This window comes from Eschrichtius robustus, chromosome 5 (genome assembly GCF_028021215.1).
Source record: "Eschrichtius robustus isolate mEscRob2 chromosome 5, mEscRob2.pri, whole genome shotgun sequence".
NCBI classification, from domain to species: Eukaryota; Metazoa; Chordata; class Mammalia; order Artiodactyla; family Eschrichtiidae; genus Eschrichtius; species Eschrichtius robustus.
In genome coordinates this window covers 8401963-8414028 of record NC_090828.1, presented here as the reverse complement: position 1 = coordinate 8414028, position 12066 = coordinate 8401963, and the positions used below count along the sequence as shown (strand labels likewise).

General features: G+C 55.9%; 1 protein-coding gene across 2 annotated transcripts; it reads right to left on the bottom strand.

Annotated features, from left to right (window-relative positions):
* Positions 1-899: 899 nt before the first annotated feature.
* Positions 900-10748, bottom strand: NMUR1 (neuromedin U receptor 1). Of its 2 annotated transcripts, none has more exons than XM_068544221.1 (3): positions 10559-10747; positions 7415-8300; positions 900-4769 (listed from the first exon to the last, which is right to left on the bottom strand). In XM_068544221.1, exons 1-3 carry the CDS (start codon positions 10559-10561, stop codon positions 4387-4389), a joined length of 1272 nt encoding a protein of 423 aa, XP_068400322.1. In that variant the 5' UTR covers positions 10562-10747; the 3' UTR covers positions 900-4386. The 2 variants fall into 2 exon arrangements, with proteins under 2 accessions (XP_068400322.1, XP_068400323.1); XM_068544222.1 differs by having other exon boundaries at positions 4399-4769; positions 7431-8300; positions 10559-10748.
* Positions 10749-12066: the final 1318 nt, after the last annotated feature.

Here is a 12066-nt window from a genome sequence, read left to right as displayed (position 1 = left end):
TGGTGCCCACACTGCTTAGAGCTGATGAAGGTACTTGAATATTAGATTAAAAGACCCCAGGTACTCTTGTAGATGTTCCAGAGAATGCGGCAGCAGCTTTCAGGCCCTCCAGCCTAGCCCTAGCCTGTGGCCACCTCTCCTGAGCCAGGGCACTCTTACCCAGCCAGGTGCGGCCTTCCCTGAATCCCCACTGTCCTTCACCTGGGCCGTGGCCTCTATTCCTAAACAGCCCCCCAGTTGTCCTGCCCTGCCTTGTGCAGAAGCTTGAAAGAAGGTGAAGTTGGGGTGTTGCCTTTAAAGAGGCCACACAAAGGGACATTTACCTTAGTAACTACCATCCTCAAACTAAACCTCGTAGGAACCTGGACGCTGTTTGAAAGGATGCAGCGGTCAGTGTTGGCCTCTGAGTCTCTTATTTGTGCGCAGGCAGGTTGCTCATCCTTTGTTTAGAAATGTCAGTACCTTTCAGTCCAGTCTGACTTTGGCCTAAGGCCAGTCTGACTTTTGAGTCAGAATTTGAACCCAGGCAGCCTGACTAGAGTCCCTGCTCACCACCTTTATACCTACTGCTTTGTCAGAAGAAACATACTAAAGTTCTTGCGCTGAAGAGGATTAGACTGTTGTTAGAAAAATGTAAATGTGTTTCTAGGATCAAATTCCTTAAGTCTGTCCTCATCGTTCTTGCCTCTTAAAGTTTTAAAAACAGAGTGAAAGAGGAGAATGATTAAGTATTACAGACTGTAGTTTGGGGTTTCAAAACAGTGATAATATCTGCTCATCTTAGAAATATGTAAAGACAACCACTAGTAGAACAGACAGAATGTGTAACCTTCACAGCAGTGGTAGATGGATCTGTTAAGGTTCTTGGTTGCAAACAGCAGCAAACAACTCTGGCCAACTTAAGCAAAAAAGGAATTTATTGAAAGGCTCTTAGTAGCTCAGAACAACAAGAAGGTTGAAAAACCGGCAGAGAAAATGGGCAGAAGCCAAGGCCGGCTGGGCAGCAGGAGCCCCGGGAGCAGCCTGGGTGGGATGCCGCCGTTAGCACTGCTGCCCTGGACGTGTCGGCCCCTGTTGTCATGGGTCTTAGTATCACTCCCAGTGCAAGTCCCAGGTCAGATCATCCAGCTGCCTGAGTGCCAGTCCTGGGTCACACAGTGATGTCAGTGATGCAGGGTCCAGAACCCTTTCAGCGTCTTTAGTAGGAGCCTGGGCTTGGTCTCACCATAAGAGTCACACACAGAGGGATTCCCCTCAATGGGAAGGGAGTGCAAATACTAGGAAGCCCTCCAAAAAGGCAACTCCTCTATACAGGGAAGACATGGAACAAAGAAGACTTGGTGGATCGACTAGAAGACAAGGATGGGGAAGAGGGAGACACCAAGAAGTGTACAAAATGAGATGGGCTCCCAGATGTCAGGATTGATTTGGAGACGCCATCTGACTATGTAAGAATAGATGTGAAGTGTTGCACACTTTATATTTCCAGAGCAGGTACTTCACAGAAGGAAGGGTGGGCAAACGCAGCTTTGTTGATGAGACTCGTCTTGGCGAGTTCCCAAAGAAAACCTTTTTTCTGAGAAGGAAAGGGTGATCCCAGTATGTTCACCTTGGCCCTCAGAAATACTGGCAGAGAGGGTTGTGTGTGATAGACCATGGGATCTAGGACCCATCAGAAAGGAAGTGTACATGAGAGGAAGCTGATGGATGGGGAGAAAGCAGAGTGGTCGAGAACTGGGAAGGTTAGATGAGGTTAAAGAATAAATGTACCATTTATAGAGCAGCAGAGCAGGAAGGAGGCAATCATGGTCAAGAGCTCACACTTCCAGAAATGGAAAAACGCCGGAGGTCCTGGGAGTCAGGATATTACCAAGGGGCCAAGAGGCCAGGGTGGAGGAGAGTCTCCAGAGCTGCAGGAAAGACCAGGAGCTGATACCAGGGCAGCAGTGGGCCAACCACGGGGACTTCAGCATCACCCAGGATAATGGCAGGAGTGGAGCAGACGGGAAGTAGAGCGGGCCCAACCTCTCGAACATGGGAGGAGGAGGGATCAGTGTGACTGCAGCCAGAGCCAGGACGGGAGGTGACTCGAGCCCCAGATGAGCCAGGACTCCTGTCCTGGGAGTAGCACGGGGCACTCGGGAATGCTGCTGTCCCCCTGACCAGTGCAGAAGGGCAAGCGGCAGGGGATGCTGCTTCCAGGAGAGAGTGGGATCTTGCTGGCTGGCCTTTCCACCTCCACCCTTTTTTCTCCAGGGCTGAGCCCAGAGCTGCTGCTTCCACTCTCCGTGGTAACCAGTGACTCATGACAAGTGGGACCTAGCCACTGACATGCCGTGGAGACACCTGAGAGACATCAAATTTACAGAGCCCAGGCCTTCCGATAACTCACATGCCCCGCCTTCCCCAACCTGCCCAGTGCCTCTCTGCCCATAGTAGTCCCTTCATAAATACTGACCAGAGCCTCAGGAGCATGTCGTCTCTGTCACTTCAGAGAGGCCCCGGGGAGTCCAGTTTGGGAACAACGGCAGGTTCCAGCCTGAAGTCTGGCCTCAGCTGCTTCCCCCGACGACACCCCAAGGCCGCCTGGGAGCTCATTTCAGAGGTGACGCTGGGCACTCATAGCTCTGCACAGCCTCTTTTCACAAGCTCCTTTCTCAAATCCCCCCATCCTGTCCTATATGTGGTGCTTACCCCTGGAAAGTAAAGCTATGGGTGGCTTTTTAATTTTTCCTTTTCCTTTAGACTTAATCCTTTCTTTAAAAAAAACTGTAGTAAAATACATATAAAATTTAAATCTTAACCATTTAACTGTACAATTCAATATTGTTCAAGCATATTCACATTGTTTTGCCACCAATCTCCAGAACTTTTTCATCTTAAAAACTGAAACTCTGTACCCATTAAACAACTTTCTATTTCCCCCTCCCCCCATCCCCTAGCAAGGGTGGTTTTTAATTATTTTAAATTGTTCTCATTTTTGCTCATTTGTACTTTCCAATTTTTCTAAAATGAGTATTTATTATTTTTACAACTGAATTTCAAAAACTCCAGGACATTTTTGTACAATCTTCTCCACTTTGCAGTCAGGGGACCTGGGGCCTGAGCTGCGGAGAGTCTGCAGGGAGAATCTGTAGCTCCCTGGGCGCCCTGCAGCTCCCCGCAAGGGAGGCCAGGGCTCCTTCTGCTGCAGTCCCTTCTTAGGAGGAGGACAGGTCAGGGACTGCAGCAGGACAAGTTCTGGCCATTAACTGGGTCCTGACTGAGCACCCAGTTACCCACAGGGATTCGGGATGGAGCTCCGTTTCAGGACTCACGTGTCTCTCTTCTCACCTCACTGAGCCCCAAGCAGTTCTCACGGAGTCACTCGTTGCCCTTGGTTGGCCCATGTCTCTTGCCCCCAGAGATTCTCTGGCCAGTCAGGCCCAATGCTCTGCTCATCTCAGGCCCCCAAGCCAGCCTGGGAGGAGGTGAAGACAGAGGCAGGCAGGGGCCTCTGCTCACACACAGACCCTCAGTCGGTGCCAAGCCTCACTTGCTCTAGGACAAGCAAAGAATGTTCCCTGAGTGGCTCTCGAGGGGGTGGGGTGGGGGGCTCGTAGAGGCCAGGGAGGGAGTAAGGGTTGGGGTTAGTGAGGATGTAAAGAGTAATTTCCGCCTTGCTAATCTGAGGGTATCTGTTTTGTTGAAAGCAGGGACTTAGGCACGCACACAGAAAACCACAGCTGAAGTGCCAAAGCGCGACACTCCAGAATGTCACGGCCCCTTTAATTTTGCAAACAGGGCCCGAGGCTTGTAAGGCGACGCAGTTTGCCTGATGCCGGGACAAGGTGGTGGTGGCTCAGCTGAGACCCGGAGCCAGGTCTCCTGGATCCCTGACACACCTGCCGCCTAGTGGCTCCACCAGGTGGAGCTCCCAGAGCAAAACAAGCCGACGGGGGGCCAGGGAGGGGGGTCGGGTCAGAATCCCAGGTGCAGGCCAAGAGCTAGAGAGGGACAGAATGGGCCAGGACTTGCAGAAGCTCGGCAAGAAATGGGAAGGAAAGGTAGGGCGCCACGGAAACACTTCAGAAACGGGCTGGGGGTGGGGGGGTCCCCAGATGGAGTCTTGCCGTGCGCGGTTATCCGACCACGAAGTTCCCCTTCCAGGGGAAGGGCTGTAACTGGGGACCTGAGAGTCTGGAGGACAGACAGCAACCTTACAGTCCTTCAGATCCATGGGTGGGGCAGGAATCACTGAGGTGCTGGTCAGGGCTTCTAGGCTGAAGTGGGGACGGGGCACGAAGGGGGACAGGCCGCGAAGACACGCTGCAGAGGAGGCAGGTGTGGCCCCCGAAGCTGGCGTGGCCCGCTGGGCCCTCAGGGTGAAGCTGCCTGAGGCTCCTCTCAGGAGGGGTCCGTCTCCTGCTGCCCCTCTGGGCCACCGTTCTCAGCCAGGGGCTGGGCCCTGCTGCCGGGGGAGCCCATGTCACACAGGGTGCTGCCCGTGGTCACCCTGCTGAGGCTGTGGGAGCTGCGGCGGGGTCCGTGGCGGCGACACCGGGTCCCCAGGCACAGGGCCTCCCGGAAGGTGTCCCGGAAGCGGCTGGACATGAGGCTGTAGAGCATAGGGTTGGCGGCCGAGCTAAAGTAGAAGAAGACGCCGGAGACGACGTGCACGTACTGGAAGGACAGGTGCAGGCCCTCGGTCCAGCGGGACACGAGGCTCCACATGAGGCGGTCGATGTGGAACGGGGCCCAGCAGATCCCAAACACCACGACCAGGACAACTGTGGGCAGAAAGGGAGCCTGTTCTCTCCTCTCCTCTCCCACCGGCCACCCACACCCACTGTCCATCTGGAGGTTTCTGGAAGTTTGCCTGCCCTGGCCGCACCCCTATAGGAGAGGCTGCTCTCGCCCCTGTCACCGACTGGGCAGTGGGCGTGCGCCCTGGACCAGGTGTGGACACCCGGGCCAAGCTGGCCTGGTCCGCTTCTCTCACCGTGGAACTGGAACTAAGAGACAGCTGTGGACGCTGAGCCCCAGCATGGCCCAGTGCGGCTAAGGCCCACTCTGGGTGCCACTCGGGGGCCGTGCCTGCTTATGCATAAGCAGAGAGAAGCAGGAGGATGCGGCCTGTGGTCAGACAGCAGTAGCCAGGGAGTAACAGGGAGAGCGAGACAAACACACCCCCCCACGCACTTGCCTGTCTTGGCCCTAGAAGCCTTCCCAGCCCCAGCCCCCAGCTCTCCTGGGCGCCCCTGAATATCCTGCCCTGCATTGCCTCCCCTTTCCTCGACAGCCCCACCCCAAGCCCCAGTAAAAGGCAGGACAGGCCAGCCAATCCTTCACTCTTTATCCGGAGCTTCCCTCCAGCCCTGGTTTTCACCCTACCCTTCCTGGGTCTTTGCTATCAGGTCTGCATTGATTTTTGTTTCTTGTTTCTCATGTTTGCGTCTCCAGCTCACAATCCTTCCCCTGCAGTGTCTTCCCCCTTACATTCCAGCGTGGTTTTCCTCATAATCCCGGATTTCAATCAGAACATTGCTTACATCCCCAGCACACAGCCTGGTGCACAGTAGGCCCTCAGAAAGAGAAGACAGGAGAAGGAGGGAGAGAAGAAAGCCAGAGCCCCGGGCCAGCCAGCAAGGCAGCCTTAAGGAAACACCCCCACTTTCCCAGGGCGAGAGCCATCCCAGATGAGCAGACTCGGCCCGGCTAGGCAGGGCAGTAGGAGGCAGCAGAGGCAGACAGGGGCAGGTGGTCTGTAGTGCAGGAGGCAAGCACAAGGCTCCAGGTCAGTCCCATCTTAGGGGGCTGTACAAGTGACCATGGGCTCTGGGACACTGTTCTGGGGGGTGAGAGGAGTGAGTCTCTCTCTGGGAATGGGGCAGTCCCCAGTTAGCTGGCCATAATCCCATGGCTTTGACCAAGGTCTCACCAGCCCTGTCCTGCCCTGGCTCACCCCATCTACCTGATTCAGGCTCTGTGGGACCGGGCAGGATGGGGAGGGAATCAATGACTGGCTTAGCATCAGTTTTCCTGGTTTCCCCAGGGCCACTGTTTTTGAAAAAGCACCAGGCCTAGGCCACAGTAAGATCCAGAGCCTCAAGCCAGCTGGGCGTACCCTGGCCGGCCCCAATCCACACTTCTGCCCTGATTCTCCTGTGCGCTGCACACAGACCTTCACAAACATGCCTCCAACGACCTCTTTTAGATCATGATCCCTCCGCTGGTCCCCAGGGAACTGCAGACATGGTGTGCAGGAAATTCACCATCTTGCCTTTCCAGCACCCTGCTCCCCTTCTTTTGGGAGCTTTGCTCCCCACGGATCCCACCATGTGGGTCTGTGGGGGCTGCTCACCTCAGCATCCTGCCACTCTGGCCCGGTGGCAGGCCATGACCCAAGCCCACCAATCAGAATCCTTCCCTGGGATTTTCCATAGCCACTAAGGGAAGAGGACAGTTAGTTCCTCAGGAAAGGGGAACTCTGTGCCCGTGGTCCTGCCTCCCAGGCTACTTAGGGAAGGACAGAACCAACATATTTAGGAGCAAAGATGAGAGACCTGGAGGGTCCAGAGCCCATGAACAGCTCTGTCATCCTGGAGCCCAGCCGCAGGCCTCTGCCCTGTCTGTGGTTGGCTCCATGAGCAAGGGCTGGCTTCATGGGTGCCACCTGTGCGTTTGCACAGAGCCCTGACCTTCGAACCTTCAAGACAGCAGCTCTGGGATTTCCCTGGTGGCACAGTGGTTAAGAATCAGCCTGCCAATGCAGGGGACATGGGTTCAAGCCCTGGTCTGGGAAGATCCCACATGCCGTGGAGCACCTAAGCCCGTGCGCCACAACTTCCGAGCCTGCACTCTAGAGGCCGAGAACCACAACTACTGAGCCCGTGTGCTGCAGCTTACTGAAGCCCATGCGCCTAGAGGCCATGTTCCGCAACAAGAGAAGCCACCGCAATGAGAAGCCCGCGCACCACAACGAGGAGTAGCCCCCGCTCGCCGCAACTAGAGAAAGCCTGCGTGCAGCAATGAAGACCCAACGCAGCCAAAAATAAATATAATTAATTAATTAATTAATTTTTAAAAAGACAGCTGCTCTACTATTGCTGTCTTGACATTGTTAATGATTTTTTAACAGGGGACCCTGAATTTTCATTTTGCATTGGGCCCCACAAATTATGTAGCTGATCCTGCCATGAACCATTAGCATTTACCTTCGGTGTCACTTTCTCAAGGGTAATCTAGAAGAGTATACACACATGCAGTGCATGCACACACACACGGGGGAGTGAGGGGTGGGGGGGTTACTCCACACCTCACACTCAGCCTCCATCCTAAACCGAAACAGCCGGCCCCTTCCCCCAGGCCCCTGGAAGCCCCAGCCCCATACCCAGTGCCTGGCTCCGCCCCTCTTCCCAGCAGCAACACTTACACAACATCTTGGTCACCTGTGTCCGACTCCTATCCTGCAGCGGCTGGAGCCTGCGGCCGTCGCTAGTCCTGGCCCTGCCCTTGGCCTCCTGCCTGAGAATCAGCAGCCTGTCACGCCGCAGCCGCAGCCCGATGAGCAGGTAGAGCACGCTGATGGTGGCCACGGGCAGGCAGAAGAAGAGCAGAGCGGTGGCCTGCACGACCAGGTTGTAGAGGGCTCTCCGGCGGACCAGGGTGCACACGGCCGAGTTGGGCACCGTGCCCCGGCAGGGCACGTCCAGCTGCCGAATGCCGTGCAGGCTGGTGTTGGGCAGAGAGCAGAGCAGGGCGAGGCCCCAGATGGCCCCAAGCACGCGGCGCACGTGGGCATGTGTCACTACGGACCTGGCCTGCAGCGGGTGCACCACGGCCACGTAGCGCTCTATGCTCAGGGCGGTGACGTTGAGCACCGAGGCCAGGCAGACAGTCTCGAAGAGCAGCGTGCGGAAGTAGCAGCCACCGGCGCCCAACAGGAAAGGGTAGTTGCGCCACATCTCGTAGAGCTCCAGGGGCAGACCCAGGAGCAGCACCAGCAGGTCCGACACGGCCAGGCTGAAGAGGTAGTAGTTGGTGGGCGTGCGCATGGCCCTGTGGCGCAGGATGACCACGCAGGTCAGCGCGTTGCCCACGGCGCCCACCGCAAAGATCAACAGGTACGTGACACAGATGGGCACGAACAGCTCCGTCTGCTGGGGCCCCAGGTACTTGAGCCTGAGCTCCTCATCAGTCAGGTTCAAGTCCTGGGGGTCAAAGGGCCCCAGGGCCCTGCTGCCATTGCAGGGCACCGGGCTCCTTGCACCCAGGGGCCTGTCTCCAGGGAGGGTGGAGCAATTGAGGCAGAGAGGGGCCTGTGGAACAGAAGAGAGAGAGACACCCAGAAAAGTCACTCAGGGAATCTGCTTCTGTTGTTATTCGTCAAACCAAAGATGCCATCGACACCAAGAAGGCCGATATATCATGTGCCGCTGAGAAGGAAAAACTCCGCCACCCATTGTAAGATGCATCACAATTTCATCTGAAAAATGTACATCTGAGGGACTTCCCTGGCAGTCCAGTGGTTAAGACCGTGTGCTTCCACTGCAGGGGGCACGGGTTCAATCCCTGGTTGGGGAAATAAGATCCCGCATGCCGCGTGGTGTGGCCAAAAAAACCAAAAACAAGTATATCTTTTTTTTTTAAATAAATTTATTTATTTATTTATTTATTTATTTATTTATTTATGGCCGTGTTGGGTCTTCGTTTCTGTGCGAGGGCTTTCTCCAGTTGTGGCGAGTGGGGGCCACTCTTCATCCCAGTGCACGGGCCTCTCACTGTCACGGCCTCTCCCGTTGTGGAGCACAGGCTCCAGATGCGCAGGCTCAGTTGTTGTGGCTCACGGGCTTAGTTGCTCCGCGGCATGTGGGATCTTCCCAGACCAGGGCTCGAACCCATGTCCCCTGCATTGGCAGGCAGATTCCCAACCACTGCACCACCAGGGAAGCCCCAAAAACAAGTATATCTTTAAAATGATAAAGTGTGGGACTTCAATTTTAAATTTCACGATCTACTGAAACCTTTGAACAGAGATGGAGACTCTCAAGCATGGGCTATGCCATCAGCAGTCATCCTTTGGGTCTCTCCACTTTCAAGTCATGGACTTTGGGAGAGACACTCAGTTTGGGCATCTGTAAAATGGGCACAATGCACAGTATCACATGGTCTTTAAGAGCAAGGTCTCTGGAAACAGCTGCCTGGATTCAAATCCAGCCTCCCCAATTTCGAGCTGTGGGACTATTTGCATGGTAACCTCTCTGTGGCTGTTCCCATATTACAAGGATCCAGGAATTTAAGACATGAAAGGTATTAACACAGGGCCTGCCTGACACACAGAAGGGCCTGATTACATCACCTCACTGTGAGGACTGAGTCACTGTGGGGATCAAGCAAGGCAGTGAAAGGGCCAAAAACTATAATGCTGATCCAAAAGTTGGTTCTTGTTTCTGTTTTCTATCACCTGAACTGTTTGAAGTAGAAATATTTGACACCCTTGACACTGCCAGCTCTGGGGTTCCCTCTCCTTTCTCCAGCTCCCATCTCTTTGCCAGTCCACCAGATATAGTAGTTAAGGACCCAGGCCATGGAACTAAACAGACTGGCCTGGGGTCAAATGCTAGCTCTGCTATCCTCTTCTGTGACATGCCCTCACTGTGCCTCAGTCTCCTCGCCTGTAAAATGGGTAAGTAGAGCCTACCTCATAGTTTCTGGGAAGATTAAATGAAAGAATAAAGTTCTCAGGAGTGTGCCTGACACATTTCAGGTGCTCAACTTCAATGCATAGTGACATGATCCTTATTCCCCACCTGGCAAGGGAAGGACAGTCTAAGGGACATGGGGCAGGGGTTGAACGGGATTCCACTGGGCATGCGCCTTCGCGCGAAAGATCGGGAGCTGCCCTTCTGAGCCTATTCCCCAAGCTCGCCACCACCACCTCCCCTCCCTTCTGAGCAACCGCGGATTTTCAGGCTCGGTTCCTGGATCCTCTCCCTGGATTCTCTTTTCAGCTCCATTTCCTGTCCTCGGATGGGGGTTTGGGGCTCCCGTGGCCCACGCACGTACCTCCGCACCTACCACTCGACTTTCTTTTTCAGGTCGGTCTCTCTCCTAGATCCCAAGTATTCCTAATCCCGAGTATCTTTCTCCTCACCGAAGCCTCCACCCAGAAGCCTCCCCCAGCCTCCCTGCCTCTCTTACACCTAATCCCCGCATTTTGGAATCGAGGGGCATCTTCATCCACTCAAACGTTCCGCCCGCGCCCGCCGCACCCTCACTCCCTACCCCGGCTGTTGCGGGAGCCGAGCGGGGACCGAGGAGATGACCTGGGAATGCGCAGGCGCCAACCCAGGTTCGAGAGAGGTTCCCTACGCCCCCGAGAAAGGTCGCTGCACCGGAGCCCCCAGCCCCGCGGCGTGCGCGGCCGACAGAAAGACAGAAATACCCCAGGAGGCTGCGAGTCCCCGGGGAGGGGGGCGTCCCGACGGGCCCCTCCGATCCCTACAGCCCTGGGGGGATCCTGCCCGCGCGCTCTTCCCGTCGCGCCCGTGCCCACGCCGGCATCCCGTTCACCTACCATGCAGTCTGCGCCCCGCGAGATCCAGGGGCCGGGAGCCCACCCGCCGAGCGTGGGGCGGGCGTCCGCGGATCGATCGACGGACAGACGCGGCGCCAGAGCAAGCCGACGGGCAGACTGAGGGCGGCCGGCGCACTAGCAGCCCGCCGGGTCGCCCCGCCTGTCAGAGGCCGGGGACGCTCGGGCCAAGACCGCCAACAGGGGGCAGTGGTGCCCCTGCAGCCCACCCGGCCGCTGAACCCAGACACGCTCGTCTGGGGCCCCCACAGCCACCCAAACCGTAGCGATTGTGTTTCCAAGTGTCTGATGGGGCGCTCCCAGGAACACCCTTACCTCATGGAGCCCTCACAACAGCCCATTTTACAGATGAGAAAACTGAACCTCAGGGAGATGAAGTTCAAATGATCTGGGTCTCACGCCCTGTCCCTGCGCTCCAGCGTGCTGACTCTTAGCTTAATCTCTTATTACGGTGTCCCTCCAGATCCCACCTCCTCCTGCCCCACGTTTCAAATGCACCTCCAAGGACGTCCCACCAGCCCCTCCAAGTCAACAAGCCCCAAAAGGTCTCATCCCCCCTCCTAGGCTTCACATGGGATTCCTCCCCCTCTATCTCAGTCCCAGGACAGCAGTCTCCACGTCCTCTCCCTTAACGCTCTCTCCCTTCGGGTCCTCCAGCCCCTGAGTCCAGTCCTCACCGCCCCCCACAGGACTGCTGCCGGAACCTCCATTCTCCCTCTGGTCTGGGCTCCCCCAGCCCAGTCATCTTCCTGAACCCCCAACGATGGCACTCCTCTTCTTGAAAACCTTCTGTAGGGCCCCCCACTCCCTTCTGAAAAAGAACACCAAAGTCTAGCCTGGTTTCGGACCTCCCCACCCCACTTGCCTTCCTGCTCCCCCGTCACTATGTTCTCCCACCCCAAATACCCCAAATACCTCTCAGCCATTCAAATGTTCCCCCTGCTCCTCTCTCCCTACCACAGCGTGTCCACAGGAGGGAGGAAACTGTAGAGAGGGAAGAGGCCTCCTCCTGCTCCCCCAAAGTGTGCACTTGTTCACCCCAGCAGGGAGCACCTTCCCTGCTTGGCCCACCTCCTCCAACCAGCTCCTTAGCTGAAGTTATTTCATCAGGAACTTGCTAGCGAGCTTAGAAGCGTGGATCTCACAGGCTGAAATGCTGGCTCCTGGGCTTCTTCCCAAAGTTTGATTTACTTAGTCTGGGCGAGATCCAGAAATCCTCGTTTTTGACACACACACCCTCCAGAGAGCCCCAGGCCCCAGAATCACACTGTGACAAGCACCAGGAAGGGTTAAGTATAAAGCCCCAGGCCCCAGGAAGGCTGCTGTGAGCTGTGTAGAGGGAAAAGACTCAGCCCCTCTGTGCCTTGTAGAACGTGTAACCATCCTTACCACTATTGTGTGCACGCTGTGAGACGAGGACTGCAAAGATTCAGCCCAGGGCTGGCACAGGGCCAGCACTCAAGAACATCAGGTGGGATTCGGGTGGGATT